This window comes from Ursus arctos, unplaced genomic scaffold, assembly GCF_023065955.2.
Source record: "Ursus arctos isolate Adak ecotype North America unplaced genomic scaffold, UrsArc2.0 scaffold_21, whole genome shotgun sequence".
In the NCBI taxonomy this organism is placed as follows: domain Eukaryota; kingdom Metazoa; phylum Chordata; class Mammalia; order Carnivora; family Ursidae; genus Ursus; species Ursus arctos.
This window is the reverse complement of record NW_026622886.1, coordinates 4245117-4263203: the sequence shown is the minus strand read 5'-3', so window position 1 is coordinate 4263203 and position 18087 is coordinate 4245117. Positions and strand designations below refer to the sequence as shown.

Genomic DNA, 18087 nt, shown 5'->3' with positions numbered 1-18087 from the left:
TGAGGATCCACTGAAATAATCCACGGGAGACCCTGAGAACATTCCTCAGCACAGGGGGAGACAGAATGAATAGACCGCAGAGAAGGAAGGAGCCCAGGGAGGTTTAAAATCATAAATCATATCATGTCCAGCGGCCGACCCTTCACTTTTCATCTACAGCTAGTCTGCTCTGGGGTGGGGGTGGGGAGCCCGGCACTCAGGAGGCAGCCAGCTGCAGAAGGGGCTCACGGGGGGCATCACTGCACCCAGTGTAATGCTTCTACCCAGAGGGAGGATGCCAAGGGTGGCATCCGGGTGCAGCCACTAAGGGGCAAAAGGTCAGAAGGGCAGTTGTTCATCACCCCGATATCCTCTGATATCCCCACTCTCAGCCAGTTCTGGGGTCACCTCCTCTGGGAAGCCCTCTGCCCTGCAGGGGCCAGCACAGAGCTCCTGCAGCCTCCTGGGTACCGTCCCCTGCACTGTAATGATCACCCTTCAAAGTAAGGCAGCGGCTTGTCTGCAGTGCCCCAGCAGGGGTGAACTGAGAGTGGGGATTCAGGCATAGGATCCCAGTTACTGAAATTCCCCTTCAGGCCGTATTTCACTGAATACCTTCACGTGCCCGCCCTCATCTTCAGTAAAGGATGTGTTATTATTACATCCCCATGCCACACCTGGGGAAACGGAGGCACAGAGAGGGGGCCATGGCTTGTGTAGCAAACACAAGTGTGGCAATATATTACTTACACGTGATGTTACATAACTCACTTTTCCTAACTCACTTTTCCTCCTCATGGTTCTTAAACCACCAGTATCAGCATCCCCCGAGAATTTGTTAGAATTGCAGATTATGGGGCTCACTCGAGACCCACTGAATCAGAAACTCTGGGGTGGGGCCAAGAGATCTGGGTTTCAGCAAGCCCTCCAAAGGATTCTGATAAAGGCCAAAGTTTGAAAACCACTGCCTTGCACAACCCTACAAAGTCACTGTAATTATCCCCATTTTACAAATAGGGTAATTGCGGCCAAGCGAAGGCAATCGGTCCAGAACCACAGCTGTAATTGGGGGTACCGGGATTCTAATCCAGGGAGTGTGGCGCCAGAGATGCGTTCTTGGAGACCACTAACGAGTTGACATCAGAATCGAAAGTAGGATCAGCAATATTTGGCCATTTACTAATAACTCCGTATTGAGCGGCTACTTGCGTGTCCAGACACCGTGCTAAACTCTGGGGACTCTCTTTCACCGGCGCTAATCTAAGAGAGGGATTGGGGTTAGGAATCACCGGGGGAGCGGGGGGGGGGGGGGCGGCAGGTATCTGAGGGTTGCACTCAGAAGGCAGGGGTGGGGAGGCGGGCTCCGCGGCCCCTTTAAAAGGCGGGACCTGAGCAACGGAACTGAGGAACCTAAGTGCGAGGCGCGCCCGAGAGGCCAAAAACGATACACCCGGAAGTGTCTTAGGCGTGCGGGAGCCGCGCCGCCGGAGGCCTCACCGCTATGGGCCGCAACAAGAAGAAGAAGCGAGATGGCGACGACCGCCGGCCGCGGCTCGTTCTCAGCTTCGACGAAGAGAAGCGGCGGTGAGTGCCAAGGCTGGAGCGGATCTCCTTCGGGCCGCCGGCCAGAGCCGGGGCCGGGGCGAGCCAGGGCGGCTTACGCTCACGCAGAGGTCCCTTCCGGCCCCGCCCTCTCGGCGTGGCCCGAGGCTCCCCCTCGACATCCCCCTCCCCTGCGGAATGGAAGCGGCCGCGGTCGGCCCCCACGCCTGGGGAATGGAATCGCCCGCCCCGCCCTCCTGTCGTTCGTTCTGCGCCCCAGCTGGCCCCGCTCCTGCGGTGTGGGCGGCCAAAGGGCCGGGGTTGGGGACCCGGAGCTAAGGCTTCGACCTCCCGGGCTGGGGCGGCCCCGCACGCGGTGGACTCAGCTGTTGTTGATGAATGAGGAGTGAATGAGATGAGCGTGGCTGAAGTTCATTTATGCCGTCATCAGACGTGTCCTGAGCTCTTTTGGTGTGGGGGTGCCAGATCTCGGGACCTCTGAGCTGGACCCTTAAGCCTCAGCGTCCGGTCCATCAGATGTTTCCCGCTCAGAGCGCCCCTTTGCCATAGTGTAGTGGGTCAGCGAAAAGTCTCGTGTTAGGCCCCCGGAACATTTGGGAATGGTGCAGCCAGCGCTAGAGAGATAAGGAGCCAAGATCAGATAGGGGAGGGGAATGCAGGGTGGCATTCACGGGCCTTACGGATGGGTCCCGGGGCAGGTGTTCTGGGGAAATGGGGTGCCAGTCCAGTGGAAAGTTTGTGGATGTCTGGGTGAGGGTGGCCTTGAAAGCCCTGCTAGAAGGGGCTTAATGCACTGGGTCATGGAATCTGGCCCCGGCCTGTCCTAGGTGCATAGACCCACCTTCCTGGCCCTGTTGCTTGCGACTGAGAACCCTGGAGGGGGGGTGGGTGGAAAGAGGCAACATCTCCCTCTTTCTCCTGACCTTACACTCTCTATGACCTTTGGCAAGTAGCCCAGCCTCTCTGTGCTTCAGTGTCCCCGTCTGTAAAATAGGGATTGGTTCCTATCATACAGCTTATTCTGAGGAATACGTGAGGTACCGCATGTACTTTTTTTTTTAAGATTTTTTTTTTAAAGATTTTATTTATTTATGTGACAGAGAGACAGCCAGTGAGAGAGGGAACACAGCAGAGGAGTGGGAGAGGAAGAAGCAGGCTCCCAGCAGAGAAGCCTGATGTGGGACTCGATCCCGGAACGCCGGGATCACGCCCTGAGCCGAAGGCAGACGCTTAACGACTGCGCTACCCAGGCGCCCCAAGATTTTTTATTTATTTGAGAGAGAGAGCGAGCACACATGAGCGGTGGGGGTGAGAGGGAGCGGAGGGAGAGAGAGAAGCAGACTCCTCCCTGAGCAGGGAGCCCGATGTAGGACTCGATCCCAGGACCCTGGGATCATTACCTGAGCCAAAGGCAGACGCTTAACCGACTGAGCCACCCAGGCGCCCATGTGTGCATTTTAGTAGCGGTATAGCATTAGTGGTTTTTCTCTTCCTGGAGTGAGCCTTTCCTTCCTGTATCTCCTCCTGACTCTCCCTTGCCTCTTTTCTGTAGGGAGTACCTCACTGGCTTCCATAAGAGGAAGGTAGAGCGGAAGAAGGCAGCCATTGAGGAGATCAAGCATCGGCTCAAGGAGGAGCAGAAGAAACTCCGGGAGGAGGTGCAAAGGGGGAGGATAGGGAGGTGAAGGGGGGGGGAGGGAGGGCGAGAAAGAGAGAGAGAGAGAGAGAGAGAGAGAGTGTGTGTGTGTGTGTGAATTAAATCTGACTCCCAAGGGCTTTACATCCTTGGATGGCCTTAATAGGGGCATCTGCAGGAATGAGGGAAGGGTGTGGGCAGGCCTGGGGAGCAGTTTGTACAGGTAGAATCATGGTGGGCCCTGGTCTGGGGAAAGTTTAGGATGGAATCTCCTGTTTCACTAGGAGGATTCATGGTCTCACTCACCCTGGAGATGAGCAATGCTCCTGCCTGGGGTTGGCTGGAGAGGCCACACTCACTGTGTTCCCTTCCCTTTGGGTTTCAGCGCCATCAGGAATACTTGAAGATGCTGGCAGAGAGAGAGGAGGCTCTGGGTAAGTCCCATCTTTGCCCTGACCTGGAGAATAGCCAACAGGCCTAGGCTTATTTATCCCTTGGTGGGTGGAAGGGGAGAGGTGTGGGGGCTAACTTCCCTAGCTCTAGGGGTCTTGGTGGTGATGTAAGGGCCAGGGGTGGTCTTCAGTAACCTCTAAACATGAGTGGATCAGACACAGGGAGGACCAACCTCTCGGTGAAGCGATCGTGAGCAGAAAGCCCAGGTCCCGAGGCCTGGAGGGACTAGGGTTAGAGGGCAGTGGGCAGCCTCAGCTGCTGGGGTCACACCGGGTTTGTCCTAGATGAGAACCAGATGGTCTGAGGTCTCCCCGGAGCATCAAGGGAGGCGTTGAATCGCTTACATTTGTGTGCAGGCCAGGCTCTGGAGCCGGTGACTTGCTGGATACTCTCCCACAGAGTAGAGGGGGCCATTGTCCTCCAGGGCTGGGCAGGGGGCGAGAGTCTGGTCACTTGCGCTCTGAGGCTGAGACCGGGTTCTGTGGCCACCTTGCACAGAGGAGGCAGATGAACTGGACAGGCTGGTGACAGCAAAGACAGAGTCGGTGCAGTATGACCACCCCAACCACACAGTCACCGTGACCACCATCAGCGACCTGGACCTCTCGGGGGCCCGGCTGCTGGGACTGCCTCCGCCCGAGGTGGGTGTAACTTCCAGCCCGAGGGAAGATGGGCCCCGGGTGCAGACTGGCTTGTCGAGGGGTGCCGAGTGCCAGTCCTGTTATGGGGATTCCAGTGCAAGGGGCTCTTTCCCTCCTGGGTACTCTTCCGGGCCTGGACAAAGTCCCTGAGCCTGGGGCTTCCAGAAGCCAGTTCCATGACTCAGAGGCTGTGGGAACGTGGGCGAGTGTCTTCGCCGGTAAGTTGGGGGAGGGGGGTCACTGCTGATAGCACCGGTCCCATGGGATTGCTGTGAGTGTAAAAGCGGTTCATCCAAGAGACGCACCTAGGGTCGCGGTGTGTGGTGGTCGCTCCAGCGCGTGGGAACAGCAGTAAGACGGCCTGGCCACGTGCACTAACGGTGAGTTTGCAAACTGTGAGTGGGGAGGTACTCGCACATTACAACCCACATTAAAAAAAAAAAAAAAAAAGGATCCCCCTTTTCAAAGCACTCCGTGGGCCCTGACCCGGGAGCCACGGAGCCTTCTGGAAAGGGCAGGGGAAAAGCGCTGCTTACGGGAGAAGCAGCAGCATGTTGTGGTGTTTTGCCTAGTTGGGGTGACGCGGTGTTGCACCTCAGTGCTCTGAGGCTGAGACCCGGGGACTCGGTGCGGGGACTGCCTGCTGGGGAGTACGGGCGAGGGAGAGGCTCCGGAAGTGACGGGGAGACGGTACGTGGGCAGCACTGCCTAAGAAGCTCTCAAAAAAAAAACAACAAAGAAAACCAAAAAATTAAAAAATTATTAAAATTAAAAGAGAAAAAAGGAAAGAAATAGAACAGAATGTCATCGAAAGTGTCACAAAGCCTCACAGTGAAGTACCACGTCACGAAGCGTTTGTTTCTGTCAAAGTTGCGTCCGTCTGGGAGGGGCGGGCATTTCGGTACCTGTCTGTCCACAGTTACAAGGCAAAGCACGTTTCCTGTCACGGCGACGGCGTCCTTAAGCCCTGAGCCGGCGCTTTATCGCGTCCTTACTGAGCTCACGCTCCTCTTCTCTCTCGTGCTCGTTCTTCTGTAAGTCCTGCCGGCCTCGGCTTGCAGCCGACGTGCAGACACTCAGAGCTGGAAGACAAGGGGGACAAGGCTGTGAAACTCGGCTCTTCCCTGCGTGATCCCCGCTTCGTGGCCTGTCCGCCCATGGCCTTGTCCGAGCCCTGAGCCAGGCCTCGAGGCAGCAGGCCGTGCCCCTCCCTGCCAGAGCCGTGACTGCTGGCGTCAGGCCTCCCGATCTGCCGCTCTGCGTGACAGTCCTTGTCCTGTGCTGCTTTAGCAAGGGGCTGGGCACGGGTCCGAGGAAGAGGCGTCCTCCGTGGAGAAGCCGACCAGAGCCTTACCCAGGAAGTCCAGGGACCCCCTCCTGTCCCAGCGGTGAGCCCTGGCCTGTCCTCCCCTAGGATACTGTGGCTGACTGGTGACGGGGCCTGTGGAGCCGCCTCTTGCTGGCCTGTGGCGGGTGGCATGGGGCAGGTGTGGGGCTCTCCTCTGCCTATCGAGTGTCCCTCCCCCCTGTTCCCCACCCCCACTCCTCGACAGTGGCCAGCCCTGGGTGCCCTTAGTGCCTGGGGTGAGGGCCTTTTTATGAGTTGAGGGACTGGCAGGTGCTCTGGGGTCAGAGCAGGCTGCCTTCGGCGTGGATTTGGTGCTCCCAGCATTCCAGGCCTGTACTGACTTCCTCTGTGAGCCAGGCAGTCAGTCACCCCCAAATCCAACCTTCCAGCCAGGCCCTGCTCCCCAGAGTAAGTGTGGCCCCAGCCTGACCAGCCTTCCCCCCTCCTCCAGGATCTCTGCTCTCACAGCTTCACTGCACGCACACAGTCGCAAAAAGACCAAGAGGAAACATCCCCGACGGGCCCAAGACTCCACCAAGAAGCCCCCGAGTGCCACCCGTACGAGCAAGGGCCAGCGCCGCCGGCTGACGGGCAAAGCCCGGCACAACGGAGAGTGAGCCCGAGAACCAGGTCATGCCCCAGCCTGGGCCGTAAGATCCTGTCCTGTCTCAGCTTGCCTGTCCCAGTAACCCAGCACCGAGGTGGTGACTCTGTGGCCCAAGGCTGGGAGGCTAGCACCTCTCTGGCCCAGCGCTTAGACCCTGGAAGGGGCAGGCAGCTGAGAGGTGGCTCCCCCCGGGATGAGCCTTCAGAGCCAAATCTGGGGCATCTTCCCAAATGTCTCCCCCCACTGAGCCCTCATCAGATTTGTGAACCTGAGTGCACTTGTGGTCTGTTTGTCCCTGACCCTGATGCCATGTGCCAAGGGTAGGCTTCCGGGGTGGTGGAAACTGTCAGGCGAGCGGGCCCATCCTCACTGTCCAGCAGTTTTCCGTGTGGGTGTGAAAGGGTAGTGTTAGGTCTGGGCCCCTAACCAGGGTTACAGACCAGCATAACACTGGTAGAGTCTAGAGTCATCCGGCTGCTCTGAAAAGCAGACTGCTGAGCCAGGTGGGCGAGTGGTGTCAGACTCCACCCTTTACTGGCCGAGTCCGTGGGTCTGTCCCCTTCTTGGCCTCATTGGTCTCAGCTGAAACTGAAGTGGTAGAAGCAGATGAGTTCTAGAGCATTCCCCACCCACTCAGGACCAGTGAGCGATGGACAAGGTGACGGGAGCGCAAAGTCCCGCCTGGCCCTGGGGTCTGGGAGGGGCTGGCAGGAGGGGGAGCTGAAGTCCCAAGCAGATCTTCCTTCTGCTCAGCCCATGGAGGGCTGCTCAGGAACAGGGGCGCTGTTAGGCTGTGTCTGTGGGGACTGGCGCTCTCCGTGTCACCATCCAGACCCACCATCTGGTGCCTGGCTGAGGGCCACATCTGGACATGGGAACTTGAAGCTCAGGGCTCATGGGTGGGAAGCGCTGTGACCTGGCTCTTCAGCTCCTTCCACCTGCCTCCCTGTGCTTGGGGTGGGGTGACTTGCTCTGCTGGGCTGCTTCCTGGGCGGAGGGTGGGGCCCGCCAGCAAGCTCTGCACGTGGTTCTAGTGCCCAACCCAGGGCGGTGAGTGTGAGCCTTGCCCTCGCAGGCCACCCGAGCAGAACACATCCTGGGCCCGAGGGATTAGTGCACACGGCAGGGCTTGGGTTTGAATCCTGGCTCAGCCGCTCGGCCTCCGTGTGAGCGCTTTGCGGCGCTGACCTCTCTGGATGTCTCCCCATATATAAGATGTCAAGACACCCACCTCCTCGGGCTGCCGTGAGGCTGACGTGAGCCTCACGCACGAACCACGACCACCTCCCGCAACCCCTGGCATTGCGCAGGTGCGCCTGTAGTGTGCGCTCCTGGCCACTGTGAGCTGCGACCACGGCTCTTCTCCGGTCCCCAGTGCCTCGGGGTCATTTACCACTTCCATCTGCAAGTTGTGGTGTTTTCAAGTATTAAATTCTCATCGGCTCTCTTCCATGTGTGCCATCAGTTCTTACAGAAGACCAAGGCGGTCGAGTTAGTGATTTTGCCAGTCTTGGGATCGGAAGTGGTAGAATGAGAACCCCTCTCTCCGTGCCCCACACCTGGATTCTTTCCTCTTGCTGCTCTCCATCAGGTGGGCCTCCTGGGCTTGGGGCTTCTAGAAGCTTTATAAAGAAGGATTAGGTTTAGCTGCATATAATAGAAAACGAAATTTAAAAACAACCGGCTTTTGTAAGAGGAGGTTAACAGATAACTAGCCTGGAGCTAAGAGGAGGTTAACAGATAACTAGCCTGGAGCGGCTGGGGGGTACGGGAGGCCTTTAGCGTTTTGTTTTGTGCCATTTTCAACACATGGTTTCCACCTCATGGTCCAAGATGGCTGCTTGAGCTTCAGCCTTCATACTTGCCTTTCAGCCAGCACGAAGGAGAAAGGGTTGAAGAACATGGCCCTCCCTCCTTTTAAGAACATTTGATACTTGTCATGTGCCATTGGTTGGGCAGAAGGCAAAGATGTGGGGCAGGAGGAAGAGGGAATTCCTGGCTCTAGGGAAGGCGGGGTCCTGTGGTTCATTCTGGAGAACCATGTGCCCAAATAAGAATTGAGGATTGTGCAGGGTTCCTGGGTGGCTCGGGTCATGATGCCCTGAGTCCTGGGATGGAGCCCTGGGGAGTCGGCTTCCTCCTCTCCCTCTACCCCTTCCCTGCTGCTCGTGCTCTCGCTGGCTCTCTCTCTCTCTCTCTCCCAAATAAAAATCTTGGGTACAAGCAGCAGCGTCTCCCACAGAAGCCAGATGTATAAGGAAAGGGCTGTCAGGATCCAAGTGTATGGAACTTAAGCCACAGCAGACGCTTGCTTTTCTGTTCCTTGGTTACTGAGTGAGCCTCCCGGATGCTAGCAGAAGGAGCGAGGCCTCTCAGCCCAGTAGAGGAAAGACTCTCCCGGTAGGCTGTGTTTTGGGGTGGCTGCGCCCTCCCCAGGGGGACGAGTGGGCAGGCCTGCTGGAGCTGCCCGCCCAGGGCGGAAGCAGTAGAGGAGAGGGTTCTGTGCCAGGGAAGCTTTCATCCTCTCCAAAGTCCCCGGGACCTCAGAGGCTTGGAGCCCCCGGGTTTGAACTGTTGACCTCAGTGGCTCTGGCCGGGGGTTCCCAGTTCGTCCAGAGCTGGAGACCTTACTGCCTCTTCGTTGTGTGCGTGTCCGGCATGACAAAAGTCCTCCGGGCTTCGAGCTGACATATCCCAGATGTTGGAGGCGCCCTTTAAATGCTCACAGGCTGCTCACGGCCTTTCTCGCTCTGTCTTTGAGCCACCTCCTCAAAGAAGCGCTCCCTGACCCCTCCTCCATCCCTGGGAATTGATCCTTCCCCTCCACCCCTCCCCACATGGGCCCCGATGACACTTTGTGTTTCCTTCTTGTAAACACTGAACACATGGTAACCCATTTATGTCTGTCCACACTAGCAGACCGTGAGCCTTCCGAGTGACATGTGTCAGTAATTGCTGTGTTTCTGCCCCTGGCACAGGGTCCGTCTCACCATATGTCCTGAGCCAGTTCTGGCTGAATTACGTGGGACCCCATCCCCCTCCTCACAGGTGCTCCCAGTGACCCTTGAAATAATTTGTTCTAGAATTTTCTTGGCTCTAGTGCCATGCTTGCCTGTCTGCAAGTTTTTGAATCTGGTTTTTTTTTTTTTCCTCCTTCCCATCACCACATCCGTAATGTCTCCTGGGCCTCCACTGAAACCTTTCCTGTCCAGTGAACTTCACCCTCTCTCCCTTGCACCCTGGTCAGCAGGATTGTCAAATAACAACCAAAAGAAAGCAGATGGGAAAGTAATTTTTTGAGCACTTCTCATGTGCCAGTCACATTATTAACTCACAGCAGCATGGCGAAGTGGGAATTAGCTCCATTTGACAGGTTAGAAAACTGAGTCTCCAGTTACATAATGTCAGAAGCTACCTGTCCCAGGTAATAAGGCATTGTCCTTGTATCCCACGGAGAGGGCAGAGGTCCCTCTGGAGGTCAGGGGTTCAACAAAGTGTTAGAGGGCAGACATCCTTACAGGCCCAGAGAGCAGAGAGAAGCCAAGAAGGCTTCTGAGAGGAGGTGATCCTTGGTGTGAATCTTGAGAGATGACTTGGGTTGGCCAGGCGGCTGGGGGAGGGGATGGGTGGCCAGACAGTGGGCCCTGGTGAATAAAGGTGGGGAATGGCCAGAGGGGAAGCAGCTGCAGAGGCCCACGGGCCCAGACCCTGAAGGGCCTCAAATTCTGAGCTAAGGACCTGGACCCTTATCCTGTGGGCATTGGGAGTCCCTGTGGTGGGGCTGGGGAGTTGCCAGGGGCAAGTCAGGGTGAGTGATGTTGAGGAGAGATCCCTGGTGGTAGTGTGGAGGCTGCACGGAGACTCCTGGAGGCTCCAAGACCCTGTTGTAGTTATTCTGGGAGAGGCAGGGAGGCCTTCCTCTCATGCAGGCACCCATTCACTCTCTGGCCAAGCATTTATTGAGCACCTATGAAGTCCCAGTCACTGGGGATACATTGGTGAGCAAGAGAGGGTGGTGGTCCCTGCCTTCCAGTGACTTAGATTTCATGACCTGTAGCTGTAGGGACTGAGCGGAGGAGAGATGATAATAGTAGCATTTATTGAGCACTTACTGTATACCAGCCACTCTTTACATGGTTTAACTCACCTAGTTCTCACAGTAACCCCACAGTCTAGGCAATAACATTAAGCCCATTTTGCAGTGGATGTACATTGAGGTGGCCCCCTCAGGAAGCAAGTCACTCCCTAGATACATTAATACTGCCTGTGGCTGGACAAGCCGAGTGTTGTCTTCAAGGGGCACACTCACAAGGTCCATAATGTGAAAGACACCCCAGGAGCCGTGTGAGGCTGGCACAGGATCTCAGCTCAGCACAGTGAGCCCTTACTTAAGGCTGGGGAAGCCAGGAAGGGCTTCCTGGAGGGGGTGCCATTTAAGGTATCACTAAGAGAATGGAAAATCTGTGATTTACATTTCAGAGACACTGCATAGGATAGAAGGCCTGCACATCAGCTTGGTTTGACTCACAGAGTATTTAATTTTTTTTTTTTTTTTTTTTAATGTGACAGAGAGATAGCCAGCGAGAGAGGGAACACAGCAGGGGGAGTGGGAGAGGAAGAAGCAGGCTCCCAGCGGAGGAGCCTGATGTGGGACTCGATCCCGGAATGCCAGGATCACGCCCTGAGCCAAAGGCAGACACTTAACGACTGCGCTACTCAGGCGCCCCTCACAGAGTATTTAAAAGCAGTTTGACCAGAGGCGCCTGCGCCTGCGTGGCTCAGTTGGTTTGAGCAACTGACTCTTGATTGACTCTTGATTTCGGCTCAGGCCATGACCTCAGGATGGTGGGATTGAGCCCCGAGGGCGGAGAGTCTGCTTGAGATTCTCTCTCTCTCTCTCTCTCTCTCCCCCTCTGCCCCTCCCCCCACCTAAAATAAATCTTTAAAACAAAACCCCAACCCCACCAACAATTTGAGTAAAATAAACAAATAATTTGACTTATACTCTGGTTTTCCTTCAGATCGTTCTTTTGCCCTTTACTAGAGAATCCCGTGGAGAGGAACAATTCTGAGTGTTTACCCAATTCTTGGAGGCAAAAACCGAACCAAAACCAAAACAAAAATCAGTTGACTTAGGCATATTTTAAGATGTTGCGATTTCATGCAGAAGTTCAGGTTTCTGGCTTCTTCGGTGAAAGTAAGCCTGGCTGCACCCGGTCACCACTTCCCAGGGTCGCCATGGGCCAGAGTCAGCCCTGATGACCCCTTGAGAGACTCGGGCCTTCCTGCTTCTGCTCCGTGGGGCCAGCGCCCCCTGCATGTCTAACCTTGCCTGCCCACAGCATGGGATCCTCCAACAGGCCTGTGGGTGGGGTGGGCTGGGAGGGCAGGAGGAAACTGAGGTCAGAGGGGTGGAGTGGGTCTAGAAGTGCCAGTGCTGGTTCAGCTACCCCAGACCTAAGGAGAGCGTATCCCTGCCACAGGGAACAGCATGAGCAAAGGTGGAGGTGAGCGGGTGCAGACTCTGCAGGGAACAGAAAGGGAGGCGTGAGGCTGAGAATGAACAGTGACCAGGGTGGCTCACGCTGCCTTAGCTACCATTGTGCCCTTAACCCTGAGTGATCTGAGCCATCCCGCGCAGGACTCTGGGCGTGTGTTTTTCAGACCAGGCTCTGTCATCAAGTAACTGAGTGGCTTTGGGCAACTTGCTTCAGCCTTGAGTTTCACTTCTATACAATGCGGATGGTGATGGCTACCCTCTTGTCTCAGGGAGGTGTTGGGAGAAACCCCACTGTGTATGCAGAGAGGAGACCAGCTTTGCCCCCTCGGGAAAAGGAGGGACTGTTATTACTTAGATGACTGAAGACCCCTCTTTGGGCCTCAACCACTCTTAGAGCCACTGCCCCCCCCAAGAGGGGGGCCTCTTCCAATAGTCCCCGGAGCTCCCCGGCCCCCTCCCCCTGCCTCCTACCAGTCATCTCTCCTTCAGTACACTGGCTGCTGCCTACCTGCCTACCATCCTCTCCTGCCCTCCGGGGGCCCAGCCAGGCAGCTCTAGAGCTAGGAGAGCGCTCAGGACAACCCCTGGGCCTGCCCTGGGACTCTTCCCCTCCTCCCTCCCTTGCTTCCAGCCTCACTACTCTGTCCCCTCCAGCAGACTGTTCCTACCTGGGGCCTGCAGCCTCACTTCCCTCTCCTCCAGGGCTTTGCTAGGATGTCACCATCTCAGCGAGGCCTTCCCTGCCCACCTTATTTCAAATGTATCGCCCTCCCCATATGAGCCACTTCCACCCCCGTTCCTGGCTTCCTTGTTCTCCTTGGCACCTCTCCCCAGCCTACATACTCCATATCTTGCTTATTTATCTTGTTTGGCATTGGGGCGCCTGGGTGGCTCAGTCGGTTGGGCATCTGACTCTTGATCTCGGCTCAGGTCATGATCTCAGGGTCGTGGGATCGAGCCCCCATCGTCCTGGGCTCCCTGCTCAGTGGGGAGTCTGCTGGGATTCTCTCTCTCCCTCAGCCCCTCCTCTCCCTCCCTCTCTCTAATAAATAAATACATCTTTATCTTGTTTGGGGTCTGTTTGTCTCCACTAGAATGTAAGCACCAAGTAATCAGGAAGGAAGTTCAATCTTTTGTTCGCTGAGTATCCTCAGCACACACAACTGACTAAGCAGGGGCTCCATAAGTATTTAATGAATCGAATTGTCAGGAGCGCCACCCTGAGTTAGCTCCAGATTTTACTGATTGGTGGGGATGGGGGGATGGGGCTAAAGGTCCCCAGCCTTGTCCTGACCCTCACACTCAAACCAGATGTCTAACCCACACCAGGCTCAGAGAGGTCAAGTAACTTTCTCAAGATCACACAGCCAAGAGGTGCCGAGCCAGATATTGAACCTCCGTCACACTACTTCCTGTTTTGCTCACAGTCTCTAGGATCAAGTCGAAAGCTCATTATCCTTGTGACCAAACTGGGTCTTCACCGGTTCCATCCTGGGCCAGGATGACCTGTGCAGGGGCTATCTCTTCCACTGGTCAATGGGCTTCTCATCTCAGAAGGAGACACATTTTATTCATGTCACCACCCCCCAGTGCCCGGCACAGATACTTGTGAATGTCTGCGTGAATTAGTGAATGCAGATGGTCTGCGGTGCTAGTGGAATCAGACACACCAGGGGTTCAGTCTTGGCTCTGCCTCTTACTAGCTGTGTGACCCTGGCAAGTGAATTGTCCTTAGTTGCTGTGAAATTAGGATCTTGGTGCTTAACCTTTTGGGTTACTGTATCCTAACGAATGTAAAGGATTTTGGAATAGGAGCTGGTATATAGTGCAGAATAAATGTTAGCTTTAAAAAGGGGGCAGATTAAACAAAATAAAAAGGAGACCGTACATGTTATGAGTGAGTTCTACGTCAGCGGAGGCGAGCAAATGGAGGCTGAAAACCCCTGGGCATTTCATATCATCCCCACAGGTACGACTACTCTTCCCATTTCACAGATAAGAAAACTGAGGACAGAGACTTTAAGTGTCTAGCCTGACATGTGGATTAAGGCCAGCCTAGGGAACCGTGGCGAGTACGCACTGGCGGGAAAGAGATCAGAGGGAGCCAGGCCCGTCAGTGCCAGCCCTCTAAAGGGCCCCCTGGGAGCTCAGACCCAGCCGCCGCTCAGGCTAAACGTGCCGCGGGTCCCGAGCTCAGAGGCATCAGGGCGCCGCCCGCCTCCGCCCCGCCCCTCGCGCTCGGGTTGTCCAATCCCACAGCCTTTATGTAAATGAAGCGCCTAGATCGAGCCTATGCAAGAGCGGCAGGGGAGTGGTCTTCGTCCACCTCCGGGGTAACGTTCTGATTCATTGTTAAAATAGAAGCTGTGACCCCGGCATCCCACCCCGGCACCCCCTGTGCGTGGAAACCCGAGCCCAGGTCAGTAGTACTGTGCAGCGGAAAAGGGGGACGCGGGCGGGGAGAGGACGCTAGCGGGGTAAGGTAGAGGGGCGAGGCATACGGAGAGGCACTGGCTGACCCGCTGGAGAGGTCCAGGAGTCCATTCTCCGGGTGGGGCATGAGTGTCTCCCGAAGGTTTTTCATTGTTACAGCCACACCTAATGCGCATTTTAGAGGATTCTGCCAACTGAGTGGGGATAGGGAGGAGGAGGCAGTGGGAGCAGTGAGGGGCACGTGGAATAGAGCCCCCAACCGCCCCCAGGGAAATGAGCCGCCTTCTCAGTGTCAGGCGATGCTCCTTTATGTGGCCAGACCTGGAAAGAACCGCCCAACCTGGGCGGGACCGCTGCGCGCCCCCTCCACGCCTGGGGCAGGGGACCTCGCGGGGAAATGATGGCCCAGGGAGGCTCGAGGGGCCAGTGGGTACCCCCCTCACACACACACCGGCTCCTGCCACCTCCCCAGGTCTGATGGTGGAGGAGCCGGGAAGCTTCACCCTGGCTGCCCCAGGGGAGGATGTGAGATTCTCCAGGTCTCAGCTGAGATTGGCCACAAAGGCCTTATGTCCTGGTATGCTTTGGAGGAAACTGGCCAGGTGAGGACCCGAATATGGGCAGGTGACCTGGGGGCACCGCAAGGTGCATGGGGTTTGGGGATATGGGTTCTCCTTCTGTGCCACTCTCCTCCCGGAGCTCTCTCTGTGAGCAGGAAGGCATCTTCAAGTCACTCTTTTTGGGGGGCCTCCCCCCTCTCCGCTGTCCCAGGGCATGGCAGCGGAGCCGTCGGTGGCCCCACCCAGATGGGAGGGCCCTGTTCTCAAGGCCGAGCGCCGGGGCTGCTTTTTGGCTAAACCGCGCTGCATCCTTGCCGTGTGATCTGAGGTTGTTCACTTCTGTCCATGACTTTGTCCTCAACTCTGAAAATACCTGCGGGCCTTTGCTTCACTCCCAGCGTTGCCCAAGGAACCTGTGTGAACTGGCAGTGTGACCCAGTGCCCCTCACTTCCACCTCCGAGAGGGCGGGGAGGGACACAGACCTGGGTTGGAATCCAGTTCAGCCCCTGGGACGTAGAGCAAGGTGTGGGCCCTTGGTGGGCCTTTGCCTCATCTGAAATTGGCACTGACTTTATCTACAATGTGGGGTAACTGTGAGGCCGGGGTACTTAAACTTTGGGGTGCATTGTGTCACCCAGGAAACTTGTTGAAAATGCACAACCCCAGGCCTCACCTCCAGGAGATTCTCACTGGGTGGATCTAGGGAGGGAACTGGGAATGTGTGTTTTGTTTTTGTTTTTGTTTTTTTAAGTAATCTCTATGTCCAACGTGGGGCTTAAACTCACAACCCCAAGATCAAGAGTCGCGTGCTCCACCGACTGAGCCCCCAGGTGCTCTAGGACCATGCATTTTAGGGGCAGCTCGGCTGAGTCTAATGCAGCGTCCTCGGAACACACTTTGAGCAACACTGCAGTGATGACTAGAAATCACATGGCTAATGCTCGGCAGAGTGCCTGGTGCGTAGTAGGTGCAAAAGGGGTGTTGACCGAGTGAATAAATGAACAGCTACAAGAATGAATGGATGACCTTATTTCCTGAGTCCTTATCTGTCTAGGGGCAGGCTCCGAGTGGGCTGCCAGCCAATTACCTGGTCCTTACCCACCCCCATTCTTCCCAGGCCCCACCATCGAATCGCAGGAGCTACTCTGGCCAGACTCGACCAATATGGAGGAAGTGGCTGGGAATGCCCCGTGTGAACACTTTGAGGCCAATGTGCTGGCCCAGAGCTGCTGTCAAAACTGCTTCCACCCTGAGGAGGCCCACAGACCAAGGCACCAGGTAGGCCAGCTTTGCTGAGGGGTTGTGGTGGTTTGGGATGGGGGGGGGGGTGTTCATGACGGGCGGCGCCTGGCTGGGCCACTAAGTTGTGGCCGAACCCAGACACTGGCCTTCCTCCTGGGCAGAACCTGGTTCTGCCATCAGTACAATGAGCTGGTGGGACCACATTATGTTTTCCAAATGCGAGTCATTCTCCTCCTGCTTTTATGATTTTTTGCCATAGCCTCATGTAATGTATTCTTTTTTTATTATTATTCTTTAAATAAACACCCTTTTAAAAATTTATACTAAAGCAAAATTTTATATCATCACCACAAATAGGAAACTAGGATCATATCCTTTATATAGAAAGAAGGTTAAGAAGGAAGAAAGAAAAAGAAGAAAATCAGAAATGTCATTAAATTCTAACTGGAGAATGTTGTTGGCTGAAGGTTCTGAGTCTGAGTCTTGCGTCTCTCTTTAAAAAGAGAGATTGGCGGGTGTTAGGGAGGCATTAAAAGTACCCCAGCACCTACTGGAGACTTTCTCCCTAGAGGTATTGAAGGAGCCAAAGGGGAGGTGTTTTCTCACTTTGCAATCCTCGTGGTCTTAGGCCAAGCCCCGCTAAGCGTAGACCAGAGCTCCTGGTACAGAAGCTATGAGAAGCACGGGACTATGAATCTGCATGGACCCCTCCAGCCCTGACCCGCCCACCCCCACCCCCGCCCATGGCTCCGTCATTCCTAGCGGGTCCTGAGGCCCCTCCTGAGCCTGGCAGCCAGCTCCGCACAGGGTATCAGGCGCCACGAGGTGGCCTTCATAAGGGAGTTACCGTTCAGCTTCGGAGCCAAGCAAGCCAGAGTCCCAGTCCTAGGCTTGCCATTTACCTGCCATGTGAGCTGGGGTCAGACCCTCTCTGGCTTCACTCTCCTAATGGGAAAAGTGAGGCAACAGGGCCTTCTCACTCAGGGCATCTGGCACCGTTCAGCCCAAGGCACATGCGGCTAATTCAATACATGTTAGTTTCCTCTCTTCCTCCTTCCCGACCCGAAAAGTAAACCTGGGAGAGAATTTTCTACATGTCTTTTTTTTTTTTTTCAAGATTTTATTTATTTATGTGACAGAGAGAGACAGCGAGAGAGGGAACACAAGCAGGGGGAGTGGGGGAGGAAGAAGCAGGCTCCCCACTGAGCAGGGAGCCCAATGCAGGCCCCCATCCCAGGACCCTGGGATCATGACCTGAGCCGAAAGCAGATGCTTAACGACTGAGCCACCCAGGCGCCCCTCTACATGTCTTGGTACCTCCAATAATAGCTCCCCACTCTCAGCCCCACGTTCAGAGAACATGCCGAAGCCCCTCGAGTCCGTCTCTGATGCCCATGGACTTCCCAGTGAGGGGGGGAGGGGCATGGCAAGTGTGGAATGGGAGGAGAAACTTGGATTCAGACAGGTCTGAGTTCCGGTGTCAGTCCAGCCACTTCTGGGCTGAGACCTTGGGCCAACTCATGTGTTCACATATAAGGACCAGATGCCTAAAATGTGCTGGGCATTATGCCACCCAGGGATATGTAGACGGGGCCCTAGGTCCTAGGGCAACCCTCTCCTTGAAGCTCACTCTAGCTCCCCTAGGAGCCTGGGTGCTGGATACATCCCTGCTCTGCTCTCAGCTGAGCCTCCCCCAGGCCGGCAGGAGGCTGGTTATCCCTGGAAATCAGGAGGTCTGGACCAGGTCACGGCCAGGATTTGCAGGGAGGGTCCTGCTGTCTGCCAGGCACCACACATCCCTTTCAATGTATTTATTCTTTTTTTTTTTTTTAAAGATTAATTTATTAGGGGCGCCTGGGTGGCACAGCGGTTAAGCGTCTGCCTTCGGCTCAGGGCGTGATCCCGGCGTTATGGGATCGAGCCCCACATCAGGCTCTTCTGCTATGAGCCTGCTTCTTCCTCTCCCACTCCCCTGCTGTGTTCCCTCTCTCGCTGGCTGTCTCTATCTCTGTCGAATAAATAAATAAAATATTTAATAATAAAAAAAGATTTATTAATTTGAGAGAGAGCACACAAGCTGGGGGAGCGGCAGAGGGAGAGGGGAGAGACAGAATCCCAAGCAGA

General features: G+C 55.7%; 2 protein-coding genes and 1 pseudogene across 3 annotated transcripts in view; all 3 read left to right on the top strand.

Annotated features, from left to right (window-relative positions):
• The first annotated feature begins 1000 nt into the window (after positions 1–1000).
• On the top strand, positions 1001–7674 carry NOL12 (nucleolar protein 12). 2 transcript variants are annotated; one of them, XM_026479672.4, is made up of 6 exons: positions 1001–1563; positions 3095–3200; positions 3564–3612; positions 4130–4272; positions 5563–5660; positions 6072–7674. In XM_026479672.4, the coding sequence occupies exons 1-6, from the start codon at positions 1481–1483 to the stop codon at positions 6235–6237; spliced, it is 645 nt and encodes a 214-aa protein (XP_026335457.1). In that variant the 5' UTR covers positions 1001–1480; the 3' UTR covers positions 6238–7674. The 2 variants fall into 2 exon arrangements, with proteins under 2 accessions (XP_026335457.1, XP_057172291.1); XM_057316308.1 differs by lacking the exon at positions 1001–1563 and adding an exon at positions 2857–2990.
• Positions 7675–7738: 64 nt separating this feature from the next.
• The window catches only part of TRIOBP (TRIO and F-actin binding protein), a 60445-nt gene continuing 50096 nt past the window's right edge, over positions 7739–18087 (top strand). The window contains exons 1-5 of the mRNA XM_057316306.1: positions 7739–7818; positions 14089–14146; positions 14633–14762; positions 15473–15677; positions 15839–15999. Coding sequence (XP_057172289.1) covers positions 15659–15677; positions 15839–15999 — 180 coding nt within the window. The 5' untranslated portion in view covers positions 7739–7818; positions 14089–14146; positions 14633–14762; positions 15473–15658. The remainder of the gene's footprint in view (positions 7819–14088; positions 14147–14632; positions 14763–15472; positions 15678–15838; positions 16000–18087) is intronic.
• On the top strand, positions 11229–11329 carry LOC113241823 (U5 spliceosomal RNA; annotated as a pseudogene).

Coding starts and splice junctions, on each gene's coding strand:
- NOL12 (XM_026479672.4), top strand. CDS start 1,481: ATGGGCCGCAACAAGAAGAAGAAGCGAGATGGCGACGACCGCCGGCCG. Junction 3,201..3,563: donor AGAAGAAACTCCGGGAGGAG/GTGCAAAGGGGG, acceptor TTTGGGTTTCAG/CGCCATCAGGAATACTTGAA. Junction 5,661..6,071: donor GACCCCCTCCTGTCCCAGCG/GTGAGCCCTGGC, acceptor CCCCTCCTCCAG/GATCTCTGCTCTCACAGCTT.